At 40.8% G+C, this 12,447-nt stretch overlaps 2 protein-coding genes across 4 annotated transcripts in view; one reads left to right on the top strand and one right to left on the bottom strand.

The window, feature by feature from the left end:
* The window catches only part of sypl2a (synaptophysin-like 2a), a 495,265-nt gene that overhangs the window by 25,354 nt on the left and 457,464 nt on the right, over positions 1 to 12,447 (bottom strand). The window lies entirely within an intron of this gene.
* The window catches only part of fhit (fragile histidine triad diadenosine triphosphatase), a 126,615-nt gene that overhangs the window by 39,954 nt on the left and 74,214 nt on the right, over positions 1 to 12,447 (top strand). For all 3 annotated transcript variants that reach the window (XM_085159113.1, XM_085159111.1, XM_085159112.1), the window contains one exon: positions 10,861 to 10,985. In XM_085159113.1, the coding sequence (XP_085015239.1) occupies positions 10,880 to 10,985 (106 nt within the window). In that variant the 5' untranslated portion in view covers positions 10,861 to 10,879. The remainder of the gene's footprint in view (positions 1 to 10,860; positions 10,986 to 12,447) is intronic.

The raw sequence follows: 12,447 nt of genomic DNA, 5'->3' as shown, positions 1-12,447 counted from the left end.
GAATGTCATTTCACGCTAGCAAATTACTGATTTGCTTTGCACACACACACAAAAGCTTGATGCTAAATATCAAATCCCCCATTTGTTTAATCAGGAAGAATACTGGGCGCTGTGATGGATTTTATTTGACTGTATTTGCGTCTGCTCAGCACCAACATGTGCAAGCGTTTAATTAAAGGAGGGAAAGCATGAATGTGAATGTAACTGAACAGCAAATTGAATTATTGTATCTGTTCAGTCCTGTTGCCTCCTGGGTGTACGCTGGATTTTGTTATTTTATTTCTCCTGAGAATACGGCATTAAGAACGTGTTTGAACGTGAGTTTTGATTCCACGCAGACTGTGAGGAAACCCTGGTGACACCTTTGGGCTGTTGGTGTGCGTTAAGGCCACCTGTGCACATCTGTATGTGTGTCTTGGTGTTGGCATTAATCTGACATCGATTCAATTGGAAAAATCATCGCCAAATTCACCGCGGTGTCTTTATTGACAGTACTGGTCCCTTTTATATAAGGGCTGTAGTGTCTGGCTGGGGCAGCAGTTGTGTGGTGAAGTGAAGGAGGACCCAAGTTGCAGACAGCGGCGGTGATGCGAGTGAGTTTATTTACAGAGGTGAGGGCAGAACTAAACATAAACCTAAACTGGGGAAAACTAATAACAAACAAAACACGAAACCATAACTGCAGGGGAAACATAAGGAGGTTACGCAGGGAATGAAGAGCAGAATGAAGAGCAGAGAGACGCAGAGATTACCAAATAACAAAGACGAACCGACAAGGAACACAGGCACACGCTATAAATACACACAAGGTAATGCAGGAATGACACACCAGAGGGGAACACAGCTGAACCTAATTAGACACGACCAGACACAGACCTTCAAAGTAAAACAGGAAATTCAAAAGCTGTTCTACAATACTCACTCAGGGACGCGAACAGAGCACAGAGAGGAGAACACTAAAACATTAAACACAAGAACCAAACCCTCAGAACTAATTCAAAATAAGAATTAACACAAAATCAGAAGAAGCTAGAAAATAATAACAATGAACTCAAAATGCTGGGTCACCGGCCCAGGACCATGACATGTACTTCCTGTCCCACATTAGATAAGCTCGGGGCTGACTTAGTGTCACTTAGTGGTGTGTTTTTATTATTTCTACTATGTTTTATATTTAAAAAGATTTGTCAGTCTTTGTGTGTCTATTTGTACATATTTGATTTATAATTTTAATGTTTTTGCCCAAAATGGATTGATTGAGCCAGTGGAAACACTGAAGTACAGAAGATAGAGGGTTGCTAGTTTAAATGAACTAACTTCAAAGAATATATTAGTAATATACATAATAATATAATAATATAGTATAACCTATCCTCACAAGTTGCATGTCTAGCAACTTGTGAGGATAGGTTAATTGGATAATCCAAATTGTCACTAGGTGTGAATGTGCGAGTGAATGTGAGCGCGAATGGTTGTCTGTCCCTGTGTGTTGGCCCTGCGACAGACTGGCGACCTGTCCAGGATGTACCCCGCCTCTCGCCCTATGACAGCTGGGATAGGCTCCAGCGCCCCCCGTGACCCTGAAAAGGATAAGCGGAAGCGAATGGATGGATGGATGGATATTAGTATATATATTTAGTATTTAATAGAGATTTTCTTTGTTTACACATATTGCTCTAGCCTCTCAGGTCAGTTCAATTTGATTCATTTTAGTTCAGTTCAGTTTAATTTATATCACACCACACATCACCTCAAGGAGATCCTACAATATTAGAAAGGCACTCCAACAAACAGACAACCCTCTATGAGCAAGCACTTGGCAACAGTGGGAAGGAAAAACGGGAACAGGAAGCAGAATCAGGAGTGGATGGGGGTGAAGGGAGGAAGTCAGGACAAAGACTCGCTGAGGAAGCCAGAGATTAATAATAACTGATGATTAAGTGCAGTGTGGTGTATTAAATTGGACGCTCAAATTAAGGGTACTGTAAAGCCAAGTTTTTATCATTTAAGGTGCTCGGCAAAGGTAAGACCTATTTTATCCAGGCTGCATTTTGAAACAGTAATCTATGCTTTTATTTCATCTTGTTTGCATTACTATAATGCTCTGTATTTTGGAGTTAGTGTCTTCTCTCTCATTTGCAGCTGGTTCAAAATGCCTGTGCACGACTTTGAACCATCCTGGCTTCACTCCATTGGCTGCACGTACAGTGAGATCAATAAGTATTTGATCACCCTGTTATTTTGCAAGTTCTCTTACTTAGAAATCATGGAGGGATCTAAATTTTTCAGCATAGGTGCATTTCCACTGTGAGAGACAGAATCTAAAAAGAAGAAAAAATCCGGAAATCACATTGTATGATTTTTGAACAATTTATTTTTTAATTTCTGTGTCAAATAAGTATTTGATTACTTGCTTATCAGCCAGATATCTGACCCTCAAAGACCTTATTTTGCTTTCAAATAGTCCAGCTACACTCTGCTCATGATTCTAAATTAGTAGCACCTGTTTGAGGTCGTTAGCTGTCATAAAGAGACCTGTGCACCCCACAATCAGCCAAAGTCTAAGTATGGGCAAAACCAAAGAGCTGTCAAAAGACACAAAAGAAAAACTTGTAGACCTTCACAAAGCTGGAAAGGGCTACAGGGCAATTGCTTGGTGAAAAAAGAACAACTGTTGGAGCAATTGTCAAAAAAAAAATGGAAGAGGCTAATGATGACTGTCAATGTCCCTCGGACTGGGGCCCCACGCAAGATCTCTCCTTGTGGGATTCCAATGATGCTAAGAATGGTGAAGAATCAGCCCAGAACTACACGTGAGGAGCTGGTCAATGCCATGAAGAGAGCTGGGACCATTGTTTCCAAGGCTACAATCAGTAATACACTAAGACGTCATGGTTTAAAATCTTGCATCGCATGGAAGGTTCCCCTGCTTAAGTCAGCCCAAGTCCAGGCCCGTCTGAAGTTTGCCAGGGATCATCTGGATGATCCAGAGGAGTCATGGGAGAAAGTCATGTGGTCAGATAGACCAAAGTAGAACTTTTTGGTCTTAACTCCATTCGCCGTGTTTGGAGGAAGAAGAATGATGGGTATCATCCCAATAATACCGTACCTACAGTGAAGCGTGGGGCTGGAAACATCATGCTCTGGGGGTGTTTTTCTGCACAGGGGACAGGACGACTGCACTGTATTAAGGAGAGGATGAACGGGGCCATGTGTTGTGGCATATTGGGCAAAAACCTCCTTCCCTCAGTCAGAGCATTGAAGATGGGTTGTGGCTGGGTCTTCCAACATGACAATGACCCAAAGCACACAGCCAGGAAAACCAAGGAGTGGCTCCATAAGAAGCATATTAAGGTTCTGGAGTGTCCTAGCCAGTCTCCAGACCTGAATCCAATAGAAAATCTTTGGAGGGAGCTGAAATTCCATGTTGCTCGGCGACAGCCCCGAAACCTGACAGACCTAGAGAAGATCTTTATGGAGGAGTGGGCTAAAATCCCTCCTGCAGTGTGTCCAAACCTGGTGATGAACTACAGGAACCGTTTGACCTCTGTAATTGTTAACAAAGGCTTCTGTACCAAATATTAAATTTTTTGACTCCGGGCCTCTATTGCTGCTCCTTTTTTGTTTTTGTTTTTGTTTTTTGCCACCTGTCCCATTTGGTTCTTTTACCATCAGAATTATTGTCTGAAGGCCAAGAAAGATGCCCAATGGATTTACTATACCAAGATTTACTATACAAAGTGGAACCACCAAGAACACCAAGAACCACCAACGCACCGATGTCTGAGGGTGTCAGCCACCGGCAGGGAGAGTGGTGAGGGGAGATAGACCTCCATACCTTGGAGGGCCTGAGATGTCCCTAGAGAGGTGGCGTCTAATACCCGACCTGACATATGGACCCAGACAAACATGCACATAGAAATACGAACATCCATTCCCACCCCCATGCACACATATGCAAATACTCAGCACTCACCCATGTGGAGACAGACATAAATAGACACTGTACACACAATCACACTCCACAAACATACTCTATACCCCAGGTCCAGGTACCCTTGCTTCCAGAGGGGGAAACTGCACCCAGGAGGTTTTACCCTTTTCCCTGGGGTGGAGACAAGCAGTCCGCCCCCGACTCCGCAGTAGCAGGGAGGCCCTACACCCCAGACCCCAATCAGACGGCCAACTTCTCCTCCCAGGCTCCCAGGGTGTATGAAGACCCCAAACCTCCCTCCGCCCGCTCATATGTATTGTTTTTGTGTGTGTGTTCTAAGGTGCATTTAAAACACGGGAGGGCATGGTGCTACCATGTTTTAACCATCCTGAGATGAACTGAAGCCTGTTGGCTAAAAAGTACTGTTGAAAGTTAGGTAGATCTAATCCTCCATTATCCTGGTCTTTTGTAGTGTTTTTAAGCTTGTAATTGGGGGTTTATCCTTCCAAAGGAATGTAGACGTATACGAATCTAGAGATCTGAACCAATCTTGTGATGGTTTAGCCGGGATCATTGAGAATAAATAATTTATTTTTGGTAAGACCATCATTTTTATAGTGGCAACCCTTCCCATGAGTGATATGGGTAGACATTTCCATCTAGCCAGATCGCCTTCTACTTTCTTTAAAAGTGGGATAGGGTTTAATTTAGTTAAATCTGTAAGCTTAGGAGAAACATATTAATACCTAAATATTTATTTTATATTTCCAGATTGCAGTGGTGGAGAAGAAGAATTATGGAAGGAGCAATTAATCGGAAGGACTGTGGATTTTGACCAGTTAATTGAATAATCTGAAACTCTTGCAAAAGAGTTTATCACTGCAATTACCCCAGAGAGTTTGGGAGTTTTGGAGAAAAAATAACACATCATCCGCATAAAGATTGATTTTATTTTCTACCTTTTTGCATTTTATGCCCTTAATTACTGAATTCTGTCTAATTGCTGCTGCTAGTGGTTCAATAAAAATTGCAAACAGTGAAGGGGAGAGTGGGCATCCCTGCCTGGTGCCCCTCAGGAGACAGAAGCTGGAGGATGTTTGATTGTTTATTTTGACACAAGCTGTTGAGAAGTTGTATAATATTTTTAACTAGTTAATGAAAGAATTTCCAAAACCAAATCTTTGTAGAAAGCTGTCTGGACCTGGAGCATTATTATTGGGCATACTTATCAGGGCTTCCTGGAGTTCACCTGGTGTCAGTGGTGAATCCAGTGCCATTGCTTGAGTGTCTAATAATTTTGGAAGAGTTATGTTGTCCAAAAACTGATCAATTTTGTTTTTAGATGGTTTATTTGTGGTGAATACAAAGTTTTATAGAAATCCCAGAAAATGTTGTTTATTTGTTTCGGGTCATATATTGTGTTCCCAGATGAATCGTGAACAGCACATATAGTTGTTTTTTCTTTATTGATTTTTAGCTGGTTTGCTAGAAATCGACCAGATTTGTTACCATGTTCAAGTGTAGTCTTTGTACTAAGAATTTATTTATTTATTTATTTATTTTTTTATTAATTTCATTCTAGTTTTGTTTTGCGTATTTTGTTCAATGTTTACTGAACTTGGTGGGACGCGTAGGCTTCTTCTAGTGATTTGATGGTTTTTTTTTCAATTCCTGAATATTTTTGTTTTCTTCTTTCTTTTTATGTGATGAGAAAGAGATTATTTTACCTCTCATCACAGCTTTCTCTGCTTCCCATAGAACAGAAGCTGATGTTCCGGGAGTGTCATTATAGTCTAAATATAGAGTCCACTCTTTTTTAAAAAAATTTAATAAAGTCTTCATCTTTAAGCAGTGATGTATTAAATCTCCAGTTTTTACTTGGCGTAGTGTTATTCTTGTGCATTAGTGTTAAAGATACAGGAGCCTGATCGCTGACAGCTATAGGATGAATCTCAGTGTCTGAAATGTCGCTCAGCAGTGAGCTGCTGACCAGAAAATAATCCAGACGAGAGTAGGAGTGATGAACATGTGAGAAAAAAGTATATTCCTTACTGTTGGGGTGAAGGGAGCGCCATGCATCGCAAAGACCAAAGTCGCTCATATACTGTTTGATTATATTTGTGGACGGCCAATTACGCTGAGTTCCTGCTGTATTGAGCCTATCCATTTCTTCATTTAGTCCAAGGTTGAGGTCGCCTCCAAGAACAAGTGTTCAGAGAGTGCATTCGCTTTTCTTTATCTGGTGTGCTTTGGATTTTTTTTTTTAAATTTTGACATTAAACTCACTTGGTTTTATACAAAGAGGAAAGAGAAGAAGGCACTCTGAAGGCACTCTGCTCCTCCACCGAGAGGAGCAGAGTTTGTAACAGCATGTTCATCATGAAGACTGTAACCTGCACAGAAATATTACGTCATCTGTTTTTTAATAGTTATTCAACTGTATTCTAAGCACCAGCTGTCTGTTAGAATACAGATACCTGTAAATAAGGTTAACATATAATTTGTGTGATTTTTTTAAATGTTTCGGTCATGGTATGTTTAACTGTGAAAGGCTTGTTAGAAACTATAAAACACATCGTGCAGACTTCTAGATGTTAGAAGAAAACTAAGACTGCTCATGAATGACACTAAAGGCAGTCCTTTAAAACTAAACATGTTAATAGGACCTCCCTATTTATATCATAGTTTATGATATAGCACGTGTATTTCAGTAATAGCCTACTGATTTCAGTGTAGTGGTGAACAGTCACACAGCTCACGTCGGTGTTATCTGTGATACTCCTTAACTATCATTTATCCAAGTTAACTTCAGTTAACCATTCAGACAATGCAATGAAAAACATAAACACTCATGTTGCCGGTAGGTTTCCATAAAATCATATTGATATGATCCGTGAATTATTCTCAGATGACCGTTAGATTAGTTTGATGCTGCCGACACTTTCATGTGACATAGCTGGGAAACTCTAGTTTAACTCAGAGAGCTGAAGATATCGTGGAGATGCTGACCTCGCTCCGTGGTGTACAGGCCGTTTACCCTCATGATTAATATTCACAATAAAAATATCAGCCAAACATCATGAAGTCTGTGTTTCATAGTGTCAAACAACCTTTGTACAGTTAAACCTAGCAGTTACTACATGACAGAAACACCAACGTTATCTCTTTTAATAAAGTTTATTCGTTTATACACAGGTCACGCTGATTATTGAACAAAAACCCAAAGATCAGATGTGAATCAGATTTATTTGCTCTCTCTCCTCCTTAAACATGTTTTTAATGTTAGTTATAATTCAGAATTGGAACAGACTGAAACATGTATGACACATACGAACATCAGGAAATAAAAACCCGATAAATGAAGTCAGTGTACAGCAGGGGTTATGGCAGCTGTCTACTGGGGCCTGCGCTTTGTCGGCAGCAAGCGGGTCTATCCCACGCTTTGCCGTGAGACTGGGCTGGGCAGACATCTCCGAAATCATCGAAGCACTTTTGCAAAGAGGCTGAATCTTGACAAACCAACCAGATATCTGAAGATTAAACCGCTACATTCTCAGCTAAAAAATATTAAAATGGTCTTTGGTGACACAAACAGGGTTTGTACAGTTAAGTTAGTTAGAAGTTAAGTTAGAAGTACAGTTCTGTTAGTTTCCACATGCTGTTTGTTGGTGTGCAGAAACGCCTTCTAAAAACAATGGCCACCATGCCAAAGCAATCATTTTGACTTGATCAGTGTTAACCCCGCCCCCTGGGTTTGATGGGAGAGGTTGACAGATAAAATAAATTCATGGTGAGACCTGAAGGAGTCAAATGTGAAATAAATAAATAATTAATTAATTATTTCTCATTTTAATTAATTATTTAAGGTGTATTTAATTAATTCATTATTGCAGTCCTGGCGTTCCATATAGTGCGCCCATAGTTGTGTGTGCATAACTAATGATGTACGCTGTGTGTGACCTGAGTCTGACTATGTATGTGCATATTAACTAATATGAGCAAGCTTGGCTTAAGTTTGTGTGTCCTATACTTCTGTGTGCGTTGTGTGGCTGTTGTAAATGTGCTGCTGTTGAGCGCATGACTGTGCAGGATCGTGCTGTGTGTATGTGTCAAAATATTGGATGTTGTTTGTGGATGAGTACTGAAGCAAGTGATCAAAGCATGAAAGAAAACAGAAAGAAACCAAGGAGAAGGGTGAGCAGCATAAAAAAGAGGGGAAAAAGAAGAAACTGCAAACATTCCAGTTAGACCTGTTAATTCTGTTAATTATTAACAGAATTTTAAGAGCTTCCTTTACATGTGTGTGTTCCTTCTTTTTCCCTTCAGGCTTAGAGGGAACATTCTGCATTTATGGGCTTCCTAAGTTTCACAAAGAAGGGGTCCCACTCAGACCCATTGTCAGCAGCATAAACTCAGCCACTTACAACATTGCAAAACACCTTGCTACCATCCTAGCACCACTTGTGGGGAACACCCCACATCACATCAAGAACTCCACCAACTTCACTGACAAGGTCCAGAAACTTACCCTGGATCCAGATGAAACCATGGTGTCCTTTGATGTAGTCTCTCTCTTCACGTGCATACCCACCACGGAGGCCGTGGAGACTGTCAGAAAACGACTACAAGAAGACAGCTCCTTGGAGGACAGGACCAACTTCACACCCGATCAGATCTGCACACTGTTAGACCTCTGCCTCACCACTACATATTTCAAATACAACGAAGGCTATTACAGACAAAAACATGGCTGTGCCATGGGCTCCCCCGTGTCACCTATTGTAGCCAACCTTTACATGGAGGAAGTGGAAAGGAAAGCTCTTGGCTCTTTCAAAGGAAGAGTACCCAGCCACTGGTACAGATATGTAGACGACACCTGGGTCAAAATCAAGACACAAGAAGTGGAATCCTTCACTGCGCACATCAACGCTGTGGATAAAAACATCAAGTTCACCAGGGAAGACACGAAGGATGACTGTTTGCCTTTCCTGGACTGCGCTGTGCACATTGAAGAGAACGGCAACCTCAACATCGAAGTTTACCGGAAGCCCACACACACGGACCAGTACCTCCTGTTTGACTCCCATCACCCTCTGGAACACAAACTTGGAGTAATTAGGACCCTACACCACCGGGCAGAACATGTTCCCTCTAAGCCTGAAGGGAAAAAGAAGGAACACACACATGTAGAGGAAGCACTTAAAGAATAAAGTTACGTTGAAACCAGGCACACCATTGTTTTTCTTGTGACATTACCAATAAGTTTGATGTGTCACATGGCCCTCGTCCTATTGAAAAAACAAAAGTTGTATCCAAGATGGACAACTTCTAAATGGCCACCATGGTCACCGCCCATCTTGAGGTGGTGACTAACTCCTCTCTCTGTCTCTGCTAGCAAAGTTGACCCAGACATCAAAGTAAAGCTAGTTTTCAGCTATGAGCCCGACACGAACCCGACGTATTAGCCAGAGGTCCCTTTACTACGGTTCAGAGCCGCGGACCTGTTTTATATACTCGTGGAATAGTTTTCTATACGAGATCGCTGCAGAAAGTGCAGCCTTACCTAATGTCCACCTACTGTTACTCATTTATATTAAGATTTAAACATCTAGCTGGTGTTGGTGTGGAGAGTAACCTTCAGTAACAGTAATAAATCACACAGCAATAGGACATTCATGTAGTTGTAAACAGCATGATAATATATTAAGTAATTCAAAGTATTCAGAATACGTTACTCTGATTGAGTAACATAACGGAATACGTTACAGAATACATTTTGGAGCATGTAATCTGTAATCTGTAGTGGAATACATTTTAAAAGTAACCTGCCCAACACTGGTTATATACGTGGATGGTAAAGACAGCACAACCCTTTCTTGGCTAAATAAGAGAGCATTGCAAAGATTTCCATCTAATTGTCTTGGTTTGACTATCATTATGAGTTGAGAGAATTTCACAAGGACTAGATATTCGTTATCGCAGGTCCTTCCTCCCAGCAGCCGTTAGACTTTGTAACCATCACTGCTCACAACAAACACAATAAATCGTTTACATCCCTGCTGGCATTTGCACAGCTTTTCCATTTTCTTTAAAAGTATGTTGTTATACACAAATATACAGCACATTTATTACATTAAAAAAATTATCTGATTATGCTATTTTTAATAACTGTACAGTCTCTTACTTCTTGTTTTTAATTTAATATTCTTCACTTTTTTGCATGCTCCATCTGCCTGTCACTTTACTGCCGGAACACCTGAATTTCCCCAGTGAGGGACAATAAAGGATATTTCTATTCTATTTAGTCCTTGTATTACCACTTACTCCATTAGCTATCTACTTATCCTTTTGTCAATGTGTAATTTTGGTCTGAAGATGTAATAAGTGTGCCTGACAGATATATTGTTCACTTATCTCCAATCAGAAAATTGAATCTAAATAAGATTCTCTTTTCACGACCTTTTTTCCTATTTGTGCCGAGTATGATGTAGGGGACTGCACAGTGAAAGTCTTGTCATAGATGTTCTTTAATTAAATGAAAGTCTCTTTTCTTACCCAGATTATGCATTAGCAGGTTGCTTCATCACTGACAGCAGGGCTCCCCTCCTGCTTTGCTAAGATTTTTATGAAAGAGTGTAGGTGGGTGTAGTAGAAAGGACCGGCAGCACACAGTGTCACAAGTACATGCATGCCTTCATTTACAATGCATTGATTTATTATATATATATATATATATATATATATATATATATATATATATATATATATATATATATATATATATATATATACAGTTACAAACCAGACTCTGGTAGAACCCACAGAAAGAGGCTTCTGCCTGGGACAGACCATAAATACAGCCAGTGAACAGAAGCTTTGTTTAGTGTGATGTTACTGACAACCTGCTGCGCCTGCATTTCTTCCAGGCCTGGCAGTCAGTGACACATGGCGACTCTACGCTTCGGACAGCATCTCATCAAGCTCTCGGCTGTGTTCCTGCAGACTGAGCTGTCCTTCGCACTGGTCAACAGGAAGCCTGTGGTGCCCGGACGTATCTTTTCATTACTTACAGGTTAGAGGTGTTTAGCTTTGTGTGCTGCAGTGCGGGTTTGTTTCCTAACACCTTTCAGAGCCTTCTTTCCCGGGGCTGTCCACACACTTTGTTGTGTTAGCTTTATTAGAGCGATGGACAAAGACACGGTTTGCACCACAACATTAATGACAATGATTTTAATCCAGACAACTGGCACTCCTCATGTAAAGCTTTACAATTTTACTTAATTACAGTAACAAAGTATTTTTCAAAGTATTTGTACTTTGCTCCTCCCCACCTCTGAGTATGACACCAGTATGCATGTCTGAAACATCCACACTCTTTAAGCATGTCCCTGTCTGTAGAGTCGTAACATAGCAGAGCACAGATTGTCACGGTCCTGGGACTGCGAACCAGTGTTTTGAGTTTTGTACTATCATCGATCTTTAATTTCATCATAAGTTCACAGCTGGTCTCTTGATTTTGGTTTGCAGTACGGAGGTCCCTCGCTATAACGTGGTTCACCTTTCACAGTCTCCACAACAAACAATGTTGACGAATCGTTTTGCACCGTCAAAGGCAACCGCGGGGACCTTTGGTTTCATTCTATAATACTGGACTACAAAAACTTTACGGTTTGAACTTTGAGAGTTTAAACAAGAGAGAAAAATTTCAAAATGTTCCTGCCTGTCTGAGAAAAGTGTATAAAGTGTGTAGTGACGGGTTTTACAGCCTTGAAACATTACTACTTCGTGGATTTCACCTATCCCGGGTTATTTTTAGAACGTAACTCCCGCGATACACGAGGGGCCGCTGTATTTCTAGCTCCCTAGTTCTTTGGTGATGTTAGCTCTGTCTCCCCTTGTCAAGTCTGCATCTCTGTGTTATGTTTCCTGTTTTACTTTGTCCTACTTTCATGTTTGCAGTTTTGCTTCCCCTTGGTCTCATCATGTTTGATGACTCCCAGCTGTGCTCTCCTCCTGTGTCTCATCCCCTGCTACCCCTCTGTGTCGTCTTTTTCTTCTTCTGTGTGTTGCTCGTTTGTCTGCACGCCATCCTGTGTATCATCCTCTGTATTCATGTCTCAGGCTCCTCGTTCCCGGCATTCCGGTTTTCGTAATGTTTTCTACTTTCCTTATGTTCTTTTGTTAGTTTCTACCAGTTTGGGTTTTGTTCGTTTAAATCCCCGCCATGCTCTGCTTTTGCGTTATGTCCTGCACTATAAATAAACTCCCTCAATGCTACGCTGTCGTCAGTGCCTGCCCTTGGGTCGGGGCAGTTAAAAAGCATGGTTCACAGTTACTACTGAGTACCAATCCTGTAAATCGTTGCATTTTAAATTTCTAATTTATCTCAGTGAAGAATTTAGCCACTTTCAGACTTTCAGACTAGCCTCACTAATCTGAAATTCTGAAAGTAGAAATTCTGGAATAAAAACAATATTTTGTATTTGTTCACTTAAAACTGGATCATAAATGAA

This window comes from Neolamprologus multifasciatus, chromosome 5, assembly GCF_963576455.1.
Source record: "Neolamprologus multifasciatus chromosome 5, fNeoMul1.2, whole genome shotgun sequence".
NCBI lineage: Eukaryota > Metazoa > Chordata > Actinopteri > Cichliformes > Cichlidae > Neolamprologus > Neolamprologus multifasciatus.
The sequence above is the reverse complement of the archived record's forward strand: the minus strand, read 5'-3'. Positions and strand labels throughout refer to the sequence as shown.